The sequence below is a fragment of the Belonocnema kinseyi genome, chromosome 6 (assembly GCF_010883055.1).
Source record: "Belonocnema kinseyi isolate 2016_QV_RU_SX_M_011 chromosome 6, B_treatae_v1, whole genome shotgun sequence".
Classification (NCBI taxonomy): domain Eukaryota; kingdom Metazoa; phylum Arthropoda; class Insecta; order Hymenoptera; family Cynipidae; genus Belonocnema; species Belonocnema kinseyi.
This window is the reverse complement of record NC_046662.1, coordinates 89,961,137-89,973,703: the sequence shown is the minus strand read 5'-3', so window position 1 is coordinate 89,973,703 and position 12,567 is coordinate 89,961,137. Positions and strand designations below refer to the sequence as shown.

The 12,567-nt window shown below is 32.4% G+C and overlaps 1 protein-coding gene across 1 annotated transcript in view; it reads left to right on the top strand.

The window, feature by feature from the left end:
- Window positions 1-12,567, top strand: part of LOC117174693 (potassium voltage-gated channel subfamily H member 8) — a 288,810-nt gene that overhangs the window by 147,916 nt on the left and 128,327 nt on the right. Inside the window, exon 3 of the mRNA XM_033363998.1 lies at window positions 3,454-3,687. Coding sequence (XP_033219889.1) covers window positions 3,454-3,687 — 234 coding nt within the window. The remainder of the gene's footprint in view (window positions 1-3,453; window positions 3,688-12,567) is intronic.

Below are 12,567 nucleotides of genomic sequence, written 5' to 3'. Positions count from 1 at the left end.
GTTCGGACATGTTGAGAGAATGCCAAATGAACGACTAACGAAACAAGTGTATCAAGGTAAAGTAAATGGCAGCGTGCCCAGAGATAGACCGCGGAAAGAATGCTTGGAATGTGTGAATGAGACCCTAGTTAGCAAATAGTTAATAAAAAGAGTGTCAGTAGAGTGAATGACGCCTGAAACAAAAGACCTTGGCCACTAATGGACCCAAGTGGGGAACCTTACATAACGACTTCGTGAGGTTCTTCGCTTGGGGTGATTGCTAGAGAGATTGATCAGCAACCTGGGTCGGAGCAGTTTTGCTGAACGAACGTGTTATTTACTTAAATAGCACGAGAATTCTGGATCAATCTGAAAAATCTCTATCCCTTCCACACACTACTCCTTTTCCCTACCGAGTGAGTCACGCCTACCCCTAAAGGGAAATGTCTTAATGGTGTAATAATAATCATATTATGTTTTCAGTAAAAAAAAGGATCAATTTTGTTGCAGAGCATTTTGCTCCAATGATCATTTGACTCTCAAGATCATAATGATCTGTCCAATTGGGTCAATTTGATCTTATTTTTGGTTCATTTAACAGACCAAATAAAATGGCCGCCAATTTTTGGTGTTGATATTTCTAATGATAATTTCTAATGTCAGATTTCGTTGATTATTTTACTTTTCAATTACAGTAGAAGTCCGATAACTTGCCGTCCGATAAGTGTACACTTCCCTTAAAACGTCATCACACGTACGGCATGCACAGTAATTGTGATTCTCCCACTACGTGTGCTATTTTGTTAATGATTTGCGCCCATCGTTTACGCATGCGCGCTCTTAATATCGTGCTGCTAGACTGCTAGAGGAGGCATCCGATAAGTGCGCAATTCTTGGAATTTTCCGCCCCTACAGCCCCGAAGTTGGAAAGTTATCGGACATATACTGTACACTGGACGATCAGAAAACATAGAAAGCTTGCATATGAGGTTAGGTTCTCTGAGAACGTCAGACACCGTCGGTGCTTATGAAAAAACCTGCAAAATAAAGCTATGAAGAAAAACCTTTTTCAAAGACGCTGTGGAAAATAAATTTTTTATGAGGTCCCTTCGAAAAAAAACATTTTTTTAAAACACCGTGAAGAAGAACACTTCTCAGTAAAATGCTACGTAACAATATATTTTTTGGTAATTGCTGAGAAAAAAACCTTATTCCTATAAGTGCCGTGAAAACCCAGTAGCCACAAAGTTTGGCGACGTCTTTACGCAATCGTCACGACATCTTTAAGATAACTTTACGGCATCCTATGTCCATGCCTTTAAGGTGTCTTTACGATATCGTAAATAAGTCGCATGATCTGACGATGTCTTTATGACATCGTAAAGACAGTGAAACGACATAGAAATAGGATTTTGTAAAGTTGTCGTAAAGATGTCGTAACGATGTCGTAAAGACGTCGCCAAATTTTGTGCCCACTGGGAAGAAACCTTGCTTATAAAAAACCGTAAAGAAATCCTATTTTTGAAAAAGCCGTGAAAAAAGACCGTACTCGTTAAAACTTTTAATTAAACTTTTTGTTTCCAAGAAAAAAATTATAATAATCATTTTGCCATAAAAAAAGTATTATTGGTGGACTATTCAGAAAACTATAAATAAATATGAAGTTAAAATCTTGTGTTTTACGCTGCCACACAGTAGTCAAAAATCGGAAAAAGGTGGCCAAAATTAGAAAATATTTATAAAATTGGCCCAATTCAATTACTCACTGGTTTTTAAGGTCGCTGATTATGAATCCGATGTCAAAAATTCCGAAAACTGAATAGCGGATCCAATATGGCGGACGAGTATGCTTAATAAACTTTCGATTCTTTTCAAAATTGGGATAACGGGGTTTTCATGATCTCTGATTACGAATTCAATATCAAAAATTCCAAAAACAAAATGGCGGATCCAATATGGCGGACGAGTATGCCTAATAAGCTTTCGATTCTTTTCAAAACTGGTTTAACGGGCTTTTTAAGGTTGCTCATTACGAATTCGATATCAGAAATTTCAAAAACAAAATGGCGGATCCAATATGGCCGACGAGTATGCTAAATAAACGTTCGATTCTTTTCAAAATTGTTATAACGGGGTTTGCATGGTCTCTGATTACGAATTTCAAGTTACTAAATTAAAATTAAAATTATTTAATCAAATTTAGTTTATATTGATAGGTAAATTTTCGAAATCGTAGTTGGGATTTTAAATACTTTGATTTCAATAATGTAAGCATTTATGGAATTTATAGATTACGCTAAGTAAGAGTCAATTTAAACAATTTCATCAACATTCCAACCACAATTTATGTGTCAGTGTTGCCATATGAGATCTATTTTGAAAAATTACGAGAATCTAATCGTAGGTCAGCGATCGTAGTCAGCGATCCCAAAAACCCCTGAGTATAGATTTTGAAGCTCATATATATATATATATTTTTTTTTCAAAATTTTGAAACCGCCATCTTAAATCTGCTATTGTGAATATGAATATTTCCAAATTCTGACTTCAAATTCGTAATCAGCGATCCCAAAATACCCCGAGTAAAAAGTTTCAAGCTCATATATACCTTTATTTAAAATGTTGAAATCGCTATCCTCAATCCGCCCTCTTAAACTAAAAATTTCGAACTTCTTATTTCAGATTCGTAATCAGCGACCCCAAAACCCGCAAGTAGAGATTTTCAGCCTCATCTATCTCTTTTTTCGAAATTTCGAAATAGCCATTTTGCATCCGCCATCTGGAACTGAAATTTTCGGAATTCTAACTTCATATTCGCAATCAGCAATCCCAAAAACGCCCGAGTAAGAATTTTCATGTAAATTAACTGAACAGAAAAATACGTGCAACAAAGGGTTAATCTAAAAAATACAAGCATTTGATGTTAAATTATATAACATATTTCATTATTAATAAAATAATAACCCATTATAATTGTAACAATAGGAAAAAGTAATTATTTACTTGAAGAAACGATGTGAAAATATTTGCTTCCTGAGCGTTTTCATAAGTATTTTTTGACGATGCCTTCTTAATAAGTTACTTATCAGGGTATTTTCATGAATAAGATTTTTTTCACGGCGTTTTCACAAAACATATATTTTTGTTCATCACATTTTATAGAAATGAGTTCTTTTTCATGGCGTTATGATAAGAAGTGTTTTTTCACAGCCATATAATTTACAGGTTCATTCTCCTAATCACCGGCGACATATTTGTTTGACTTCATACATGATCCCGAATCAGATAATTATGATCTCAAAAGTCGATCATTCATTCCGGCCGATCAAAATGCTCTTTATTTCGGTATCATTTTGAACATTTTTTTAATGTGTTAGGCCACTTTATTTTACATATTAGATGATCTGAAAAAACTATTTAAGGTATTTTTATTTTAAAAAATTTTAATCTAATAAAATATATTTTATGTTACAGACAGCAACTTTGTGTTGGGAAATGCGCAGGTGCCGACGATTTATCCGATCGTCTACTGCTCCGATGGATTCTGTGAGCTGACAGGATTTGCGCGAGCGCAAATCATGCAAAAAGGTTGCGCTTGCAAATTTCTATATGGTCCGGAAACGAAAGAAGAAGAAAAGGCAATGATCGACAAAAGCCTCGAGAGCAAAACCGAACTCAAGCTGGAGGTGACCTTTTACAAAAAGAGCGGTGAGGAAATTAAATTTTCTCAGAAACTTTAGCAACTTCATAAAAGTTCAGAAAACTAAACTGATTTTTTTTCGTAAAACGTCTTTAAAAAGTTCCACGCTTTCCTTTAGTTCTTACAGTGGACAAGAAAGTTTTGCAGAAACTCGAAAATATAGTTTTAGAATTAGAATTTTAACCAGAAAGACGCGGAACGTTTAGATCATAAAATACGTGGGAAAAAGTTTTGAATGAGATATTATAAAATACAAAAAAAAGTTAAAGATTACTTATTTCGTAAAAAACCATAATAATAAAGACAAGTCCGGTTCATTTTCTCATTTTTTTCTGATTGAATTTTACCACGCTGCAGAATTTACCCTCACACACCAACATTGCACCTGAAAAATGTTTTTTTGGTTGAACAATATCTTCTGTTGAAAATGATTTCCGATTGGTTCCAAAATTATAGCGAGTTTTTTATGTATAATTCAGCATGAGCTAAAGAAACGTGTTACATGTTGCTTTTTTAGGAAAATTTATCTTTCGTGATTTTGAGAATCTGAAGATATTGGAATTTTTCGCGTTTTTAGCTACTCTTGAGGTTATGTACAGAAGACCCAAAATCTTTTGGGATTTCAACAACCCCGAACACCCCCAAGTACAAATTTTTAAGAGAAAACACCCAGCAGAAAATGTCTGCCTCAAAGTATTTAATGCAAATGCTCAAGACATAATAGGACATATCTCTTAATTTCAAATTGGCGGCACTTGGTAAAGGAAAATGGTAATTGAACTCTGCGACTCTCACATTAAAGAGAAAGGGCAGTACTATATGATACAACTAAAGAAAAAATCCCAAAAAATGTTTTGTCTTCTGTACGTAACCTCAAATATAGCAAAAAACGCCATTTTTTGGGTACATAACCTCAAATATTTTAAATTCCTGACGTTATGGGACAATTCTGATCCCGAATTCGGATTCTACGTAAAAAATTACTTCGGAAATAACCCTCAACTTTCCAACAACAAGACCATGTTGTCCTGTGCTATTGATAAAAATGTTTATAATGACTTATTAATCGACAATATTTAGTAATTTTCCATGATGAATATCATTCTCATACAAATTTTCAGCATTTTCAGTTGAGAGAAAATATTTGTCTGTGATGAAGCATGACAAAGAAGCATTGTTTTAAATATATAAATCATTAATGACAAGTAGTTTGAATCTTGAATTAAATATTTTTGTTAATAGAGTATGCATTCATTCATAAAGATGACCAATATAAGTTCAATTAACCTGGGTAAACAATAATTTTTACTTTATTTTCATGAAGTTCGAACATTGTAAGCTCAAAAGAATCAATGTAGGGTCAGTATTGAAGGGGAGGTTAAACAACGTCAAAGTAGGGTCTTGAGTTATAAAAATGTAGGTTCTAAAGATTCAAAGTAGCTTCAGAGAGGTGTTACAGCTTCAAAGTAGGTTTTAATGTTTCATTCTCAAGGAGTTACAGTTTGAAGCAGGGGCTGTAAGTAGGAATAGCGTTAAAGCAGGTTCTAATAAGGAGCTGCATCTTCAAAATAGTGTCTAAATTTCGATAATCTGCCCGCGCCTTGGAGAGAACATGTTTTTGTCTGAAAAACGAAAATGGAGATTTTTTTCTAAAACGACACAACATACGAAAAAAGTATATATAATAGGACTGTATATTTTATAATAATATAAAAGACTCGTGTACAAATTATTATTAAGAATTTAATTCTAATACAGTATAGAGCCCACTTTATGTCAGCAATAACTCACGTATTAGAAACGTCCTTACACGAAGAGCGATGTTTTCATGTCTAGTTGTAAAAACCTGACCGACCATGCTTTTGCAAGCCACCCTGCGAACATTGAGCTCCACGTGAGGGACGTGTGGAGTATTGCGCGTGATGTACAATATTTAATTCGAAATCAACATTTTATGAGACTGCAGGGTCGCCTGAAAAGTGAATCGTGAAAAGATACGACTGACGTGGCAGTCATCCGCTCAGGTTGTGATTGGTAACCGCGTTTAACTCGAAATTTTTAACGTGGTTCGGTCCGAGCTAGAATGTCATCTGGTTTAATTATTTTTCCCAACAATACGGCTTGTCAAAACATTGTGCGTTATTCAGTGGCCGTTTGTGGAACTATTTACGACACATGTCGGTATGGGCTATATAACGCTCAAATTTCAGGGGGGCTGCAGGCTTATAACATGGTGTTTAGAGTATTAAAAACAGCGATCGAGGCTCTCATAGTGTGTCAAGTTACAGACGATATGCATCCGACTTTGCTCAAATATATTTATCGCTGTGGATCATAGATTAAATTATGATTCGGAATTTTCAGACTACAGTCGAATCATGTTTTTGGGATTTTCCTAAGTTGTACATTGATTCTGTTGACCAGATTCATATGAAATCACGCAGGCAGTCTATGATTAGTCACAGAATTATTTCTCACTATAAGATTATACATATCTCACCTATTTGCAAAAAATTGGAAATGTTATAAGTATTTTAATTAGAAAAATTAGAACGCAGATTAACAAAAAATAATCCCAATTTTGGTTAAAAGTATGATATTTTTTAATATCGTATAGTTATTTATATTTTTCTCTCTGATTCAGTTATAATTTCTCGTCTAATTTCGAAGCTTATTGATCAATTTTAATAATTTTAATTTCAGACAGAAATTAATTTTAATAAAAATTTTTAATAATTTTAATTTCAGGCAGATTTTTCAATTTTTTAATTTGAAAGTTAGACAAATTTTAATATGAGTGACGATTTTTGATTTTGTCTCATTTATCTTTTATTTAGTAACAAAGTTATATTAAAAGTACTTAGAGACTTTACTTTTAAATATTTGGTTCGAGATATACGTAAAAAAAATTATCATTTTCTTTAATTCAAAGTAATTGTTAATATCATATGCAAATTTAATAAAAGAATTAAATTTCTTGCCCATTTCTGGCTTTAAACAATTCGCTCCTTCAACAAAATTTATCGAAAATGAAACAAAAATAAATAATTTGTACTATTTGTTAATATCTAATAGCAATTGTTAATTTTTTTAATAAATTCGATTAAAAAATAAATTTTCATGCCATTTTTCAACTTATTTTCATACATTTTCAAAAAATAATAGTTTTTTATTTCATAAACAATTTTATAATCAAGTTCACAACTTCACTACTTTCTAAAAATTTGATGCAGTTTTTTTTTTTACGAAATCGAATGCTAACGACTCAGAATGGACCTTATTTATCAGGAGACTTTGTAAGGTGACATAATTTCTTATTTAATCAAATAAGTTTTATAAAGAAGACCATTTAATTCTTCTGTTTCCGGTGGCTCAAGATTCAGTGACTGTGCTTCTACATGTAGTCGTCTTTCAATCTTTACTATGTATTTATGTTTTCCTATCATGTTATTTAAATAAACAACAAATTTTGTCGCCTGGAAAAGTCTCGTTATCAGTACGGTCCTTTCTGAGTCATAAGCATTCGATTCCATAAAAAAACACGAAAGCGGTCAAGTTGTGACTTCATTTATAACACATTTTGGTTGAAGATCGACAAAAATCTGTATTTATTTATTAAATCTATTCAAAGAATTAAAAATTGATATTATATGTTGAAAAATGATGAATATTATTAATAGCCAATACATTTTTGATCAATTTTTTTAAAGGGACGAGGTATTTAGAGCGTAAAATAGATCAGATATGCATTTGTCTATTTAACTTATTGATAAAAGAACCAATTACTTCGAATTTAAAGCAAGTAGTAACTGAGCGTTGTTTTTTGCTAATATCTTGAACAATAAATAAAGACGCTAAATGTTTTTAATTTAAAGTAGCACTTTCACTAATTAATTAGTGAATATCAAAAAGAAAAAGTCTTTAAATGTTGTTACTTCCTGGAGATTAATTGTAAAGAGTGTTTTTACTGATTTCATTACTATTTAAAAAAATGCAAGCAGTTGCAAAAAATGGGATGAATTAAAAATAAAAATTCAGCTCGCATAAATCTCTTTGGAATTTAGTTAATTTTCATGTAACTTTTTCTTGACCCACTGTGAGGCATATAGAAAGCCCACCTTATTCCTTATAATTTATTTTTGTCACGTTGCGTTTTTAGATCTTTTTATTTTTCATGAATTACTTTTTATTTACATTAAAATACTCATTAGCCCGAGTAGAAATTTCCCCGATTGGCCCTAATACAACAAGGTTTCTGGTCGGATCCCGGCCGGTTACCCCTGGCTGGGTTTCGTGGACAGAAACCGCGCGGGAGCCGGCCGGGATACATTTTTCTCAAATCACGTAGTCCGGGGACGTAATTATGGACGCTAAATGAATTATTATTTGAACATTATAATTTATAGATTTATTAGATCAGTGAAGCAGAAATGAGCTTTTTTAAATTATAAAAAAACAACATTAAATGTTTTCGAATGATTTAACTTTTTAAATTAAACTGTTATCGATTCTGCTATGTGCAATAACAGAAATGTTATAATTTTTATAAACTTCAATATTTTCAGACAATGTTTAGCCTGTCCACTTTCAGATTTACCGCCATATATAGCTCCTACTGCGCTATATATAATCTTAAATCACCACGTGGTTTCCAAATTGCTACGAGATTCTTTCATCAGGGATTTAAATTCTACTCCAATTTTCTTGCCAGAATTGGTTCACTTGATTTGACTTTTAAAATTCACCGTAATCTTTACGGTGAGTCTTAAAAGACAAAACAAGTTACCAATTTCTCGCCTGAAGAAACATGTTTTAACCGCCTTCTGGCCGGATTACCCGACCGGTTCCCGGCCGGTATTGAAGCTGGGATCCGACCAGTTTACCGTGACGTTTTTAGCCGGATCTCGGCCGGATTCCCCGATCAGCTCCCGGCTTAAACAGGGGCTATCTGACCGGCACCTGGCCGGATCTCTGATTGGATTCCTACACGGGAGAGTATTCAGAACATAAAAATATATTGAGAAAAACAAAGACATTTTTTAACTCTATTACTATTAATTAATTTTGGATATCCATGCTAGAAACTTGAAAAAATTAAGATGAAAACAAAATAAATAAATAAAAAAAGGAGTACAATGAAGAATATATTAGAACTACAAGTCTCAATTAAGAAAGTAACCAATTAAATCGAATTCAATATGACACATGCATGTAATTACATGTAACCGTAATTAAAGGATATCCAATTAATAGCAATTAAACTGAACTGACTTTCGAAGAAGCTTTATTTGCATATTGAAAATGCACGTGCATAGACATGCGTGCAATACGTTCGGGCAGCAGATAAACCCGATTTTGACCAACCGGCCGTTTACTATTCGGAACAGATTCTCTTGTATGCCTCAAATTAGATAGAATTCAATAGCTGAAATTCAGTAGTGCAAGTCTAAACTGGTTAGACAACCTGACATGATTCAAGCACAAATAAACTCCTGGAAATTTTCTGAGTGAGATTCAACACAATTAGTGCACTTATTTTAATTATTCAAGACTTGACACATTAAGAAATGAAGGGTGGCAGTACCGAACTAAAGGGTGGTACCGCAAAAGGAATCAACCTAAATTTGGCCGATTCTCAGGAGGGACAAAAACTTTCTATAAAATCTAATTTCGTATTTAATGTATGAACTGAGTATTTTATTTCTAGATTACTAGTGGCTTAATAAAGACAAAAAGACTTCGATTAAAAAAAGTAAAATAAAAGCACGAGATGTCTTTTATGTTAAGACTGGGTTGCACGTGTTTACTATTTTAGAGTGTAAATAAAAACTATTTCTTAGTTTAATCAAAAACTCAACTCAGTTTCTAGACTAATATTAGTTTATAAATTAGGGAGAAGGAATTTTGGTAAAAAAAAGTAAACTAGCCTTTCCTTACTTTAGACCCTATTAGATGTCTTTCGAACGTTAATTTCGTTTCCTATGTTCTTTAAAACAATGGCCACAACGCATTTGCCCTCAATTTTCTCATAGACCTAACGAAGTAGAAATATTTTTTTCGGAACCAACGATTCAAAATTTACGAAAAACATCAAATTTTGGTTCCGGTGAAATTAATAAATATTTTTTGGGGTTTTTGGGGGTTTTTGGCGTGAGTGAAAAAACGAGTTAGAAATAATATCATTTTTGACAAAACATGGGTTAATTCATTTTACTGTATTAACCTTCAACTAAATAATCCACAAAATGAGAATTGTCCAGGGAAGCGAAAAAATATTCAGTGAAATTTAAATCACTGTTTGAAAATAAAACAACAGTCCACCCCTTAGTTGAAGTGTCTTTAAATTTGAATAGAAAAATTTCGATCAAAAAAGTTATCCAGGCTTAAGAAAATGGATATGGAAGATAATAATCTGAAAGTGACATTGACCTAAAATTCGAGTAAGCTAGGCTGAGGATTGCGATAAAAAATTCAGTTTTCAGTTAAAATAAAAAATAAAAACACGCTCTCAGATATTAAGTATCTTAATAATTATAAATAATGATTAATGTAAAAAGGTTAGCCAATTCCGAGAAAATATACCGAGAATTTTAAGATTAAAATTGCAAATAGTTAAAAACCCGGCTTTGGATAGCAATTAAAAGTAGAAGTAACGGGATGACAGACATTTTTAGTAGAAATCCGTAAAATATTCAAATACTTTTTCTCACTTAATGATAATAATTTCAAAAATATCAATATGAGAAGGTCGAAAAAATTCTTACTTGGTAAAAATTGTTACTACATTTTTACTAAAAATGTATTACAATTGAATGAAAATAATAATCATATTGGATTACATTGGATTTTATTGGAATATCTTCTCACAGCCAAACGATTTTCAAGGCAAGTCTCATTAAAATCTCTAAGATATCATGAAAAGTGCAGATATATTGTCAGAATATTCACAATATACTCTAGAAAGCAGAAATTTCAAATTAACAACATATCCTTATGTCATCATGGGGCATTTTCGATACGTCTTGGAAATATTCAAACGTCTCACGTGAAATAATTTTATGATGACAAATTCTAGAGACATCTTGCACATAAGACATTTGAATGTACAAAAAAACATATGAGGGCCCTATTTTATTACGATTTCGTGAAAAAACGTTATCCCAGGATTACCTACAGATATCCTATAGATATTACAACTTCCGCTTGGTAGGATATTCCATGGAATAATTCGGGACACAAACCGAATATCTCATGGATATCCCACAAATTCTAAGCAACTTCTGAAGAGAAGGTATCCTAATAAAAATTTCTGGCATTCCACATATATCAGAAATGAATTTACCGCCTGTATTATCAGTTTATACGCAAAAACTATTGTCCGATGTGGTTTTTGTCACAGCCCAACAAATATTCCAGTCATTTAGTCCTAGCCCTGTCACCAAACACTAATAAACAACTAGCACAGCAAATCTAGAGGTTCTGAAAATTGCCCATATATGTTTAAAATAACGAAGTACGAAAAATAAGAAAGCCCGATAAATGTTCAATTCATTGAACCTTTTCCATTGTCACATTCTTCAGAGGTGATTGCTTTTACCCTATAAATGTGGGATAATACGGGTGCGGTTCGATTGAACCGATCTACTTGATCGCTTCAATTGAATTGTAGGGTCTGGTCTCTTGAGGTGCAGACATTCCACCTTTTCTAAGTACAATAAAACGAGTTCTATATCGACCCATAATAAATTGCACTGCAATACTTTCAGTTTTTACTTCTACTTCTTTAAAACAAGAAAGAAAAGCAATTTTCTCTTTTATTCCTCATTATAATAACTTATCTAAGCTTGTTATTTGCAGGATTCCGCCTTTCAAATTATTTATTACTGTGAGAGCCTCATTTCTTCAAAACAAAAATAAGTCCGTAATTGAAAATTGTTAATGAAAACCAATCCGATGTGAAGGCATCATGAAACCAAAAAAATGTCCTTGACAACGAATTTAGGAAATAGACATTCTGAAGATGTGCGAGATTAATGTTTAAAAAAAATTATTTTGCGGGGGAAATCTGAATTGCTGTGCTGTTAAAATAGTTTCTAAATCACTGTTTTTGTGCATTGTTCTTCATCTTTCAATAATATTTTTTATACTCTATCGTCTTGACTATTTCTCACTAATTATTTTTTACATCCTTATTTTCCTTGTTATTTATTGTCAGTTTTTATTGGATAATGGAAATGGAGCGAAGGCAAAAGAAAGTCAATTTCTTTTTCTCAGAATACTAATAAAAATAGAAAGCGGAGCTAGTTTTATGCATTAAGGATATTGTATTGGATTTCCTTTGTTTGCGAGAGGAAATGCAGCTTTTACTATTTATTAAAATTACTTTGCGATCCAATCACACGATAAAATCATGAAGCGGAATGATATGAAACTAAAACGGTCAGTTTTCTTTGAACATTTTTCCAGGACTAATAAGCAAAAGCAGAGCCAATTGAACGAATTAATTTTATCACGCTTGTGAGCAATTTTCTTGACGTAAATTTAAACCAACATGATTTTTTTGAACATTGTGTCAATATTATTTGATAGTTTTTTTGCAGAAAAAATAGAAGATTAAAATAGATAAATCGCTAATATAAATTAAAGATGTTTGTCGAAAAGTGAGATGAGTAATGGTTTAGTCAAAATAAAAATAAATACGCACACAAGGTACTTTTGCCGGATCGTCCTATTGAGTCCATTGCAGACTGTATCACCACATATCTTATGGTCGTGAGACGTGATTACAACTATCTATCTATCTATCTATCTATCTATCTATCTATCTATCTATCTATCTATCTATCTATCTATCTATCTATCTATCTATCTATCTATCTATCTATCTA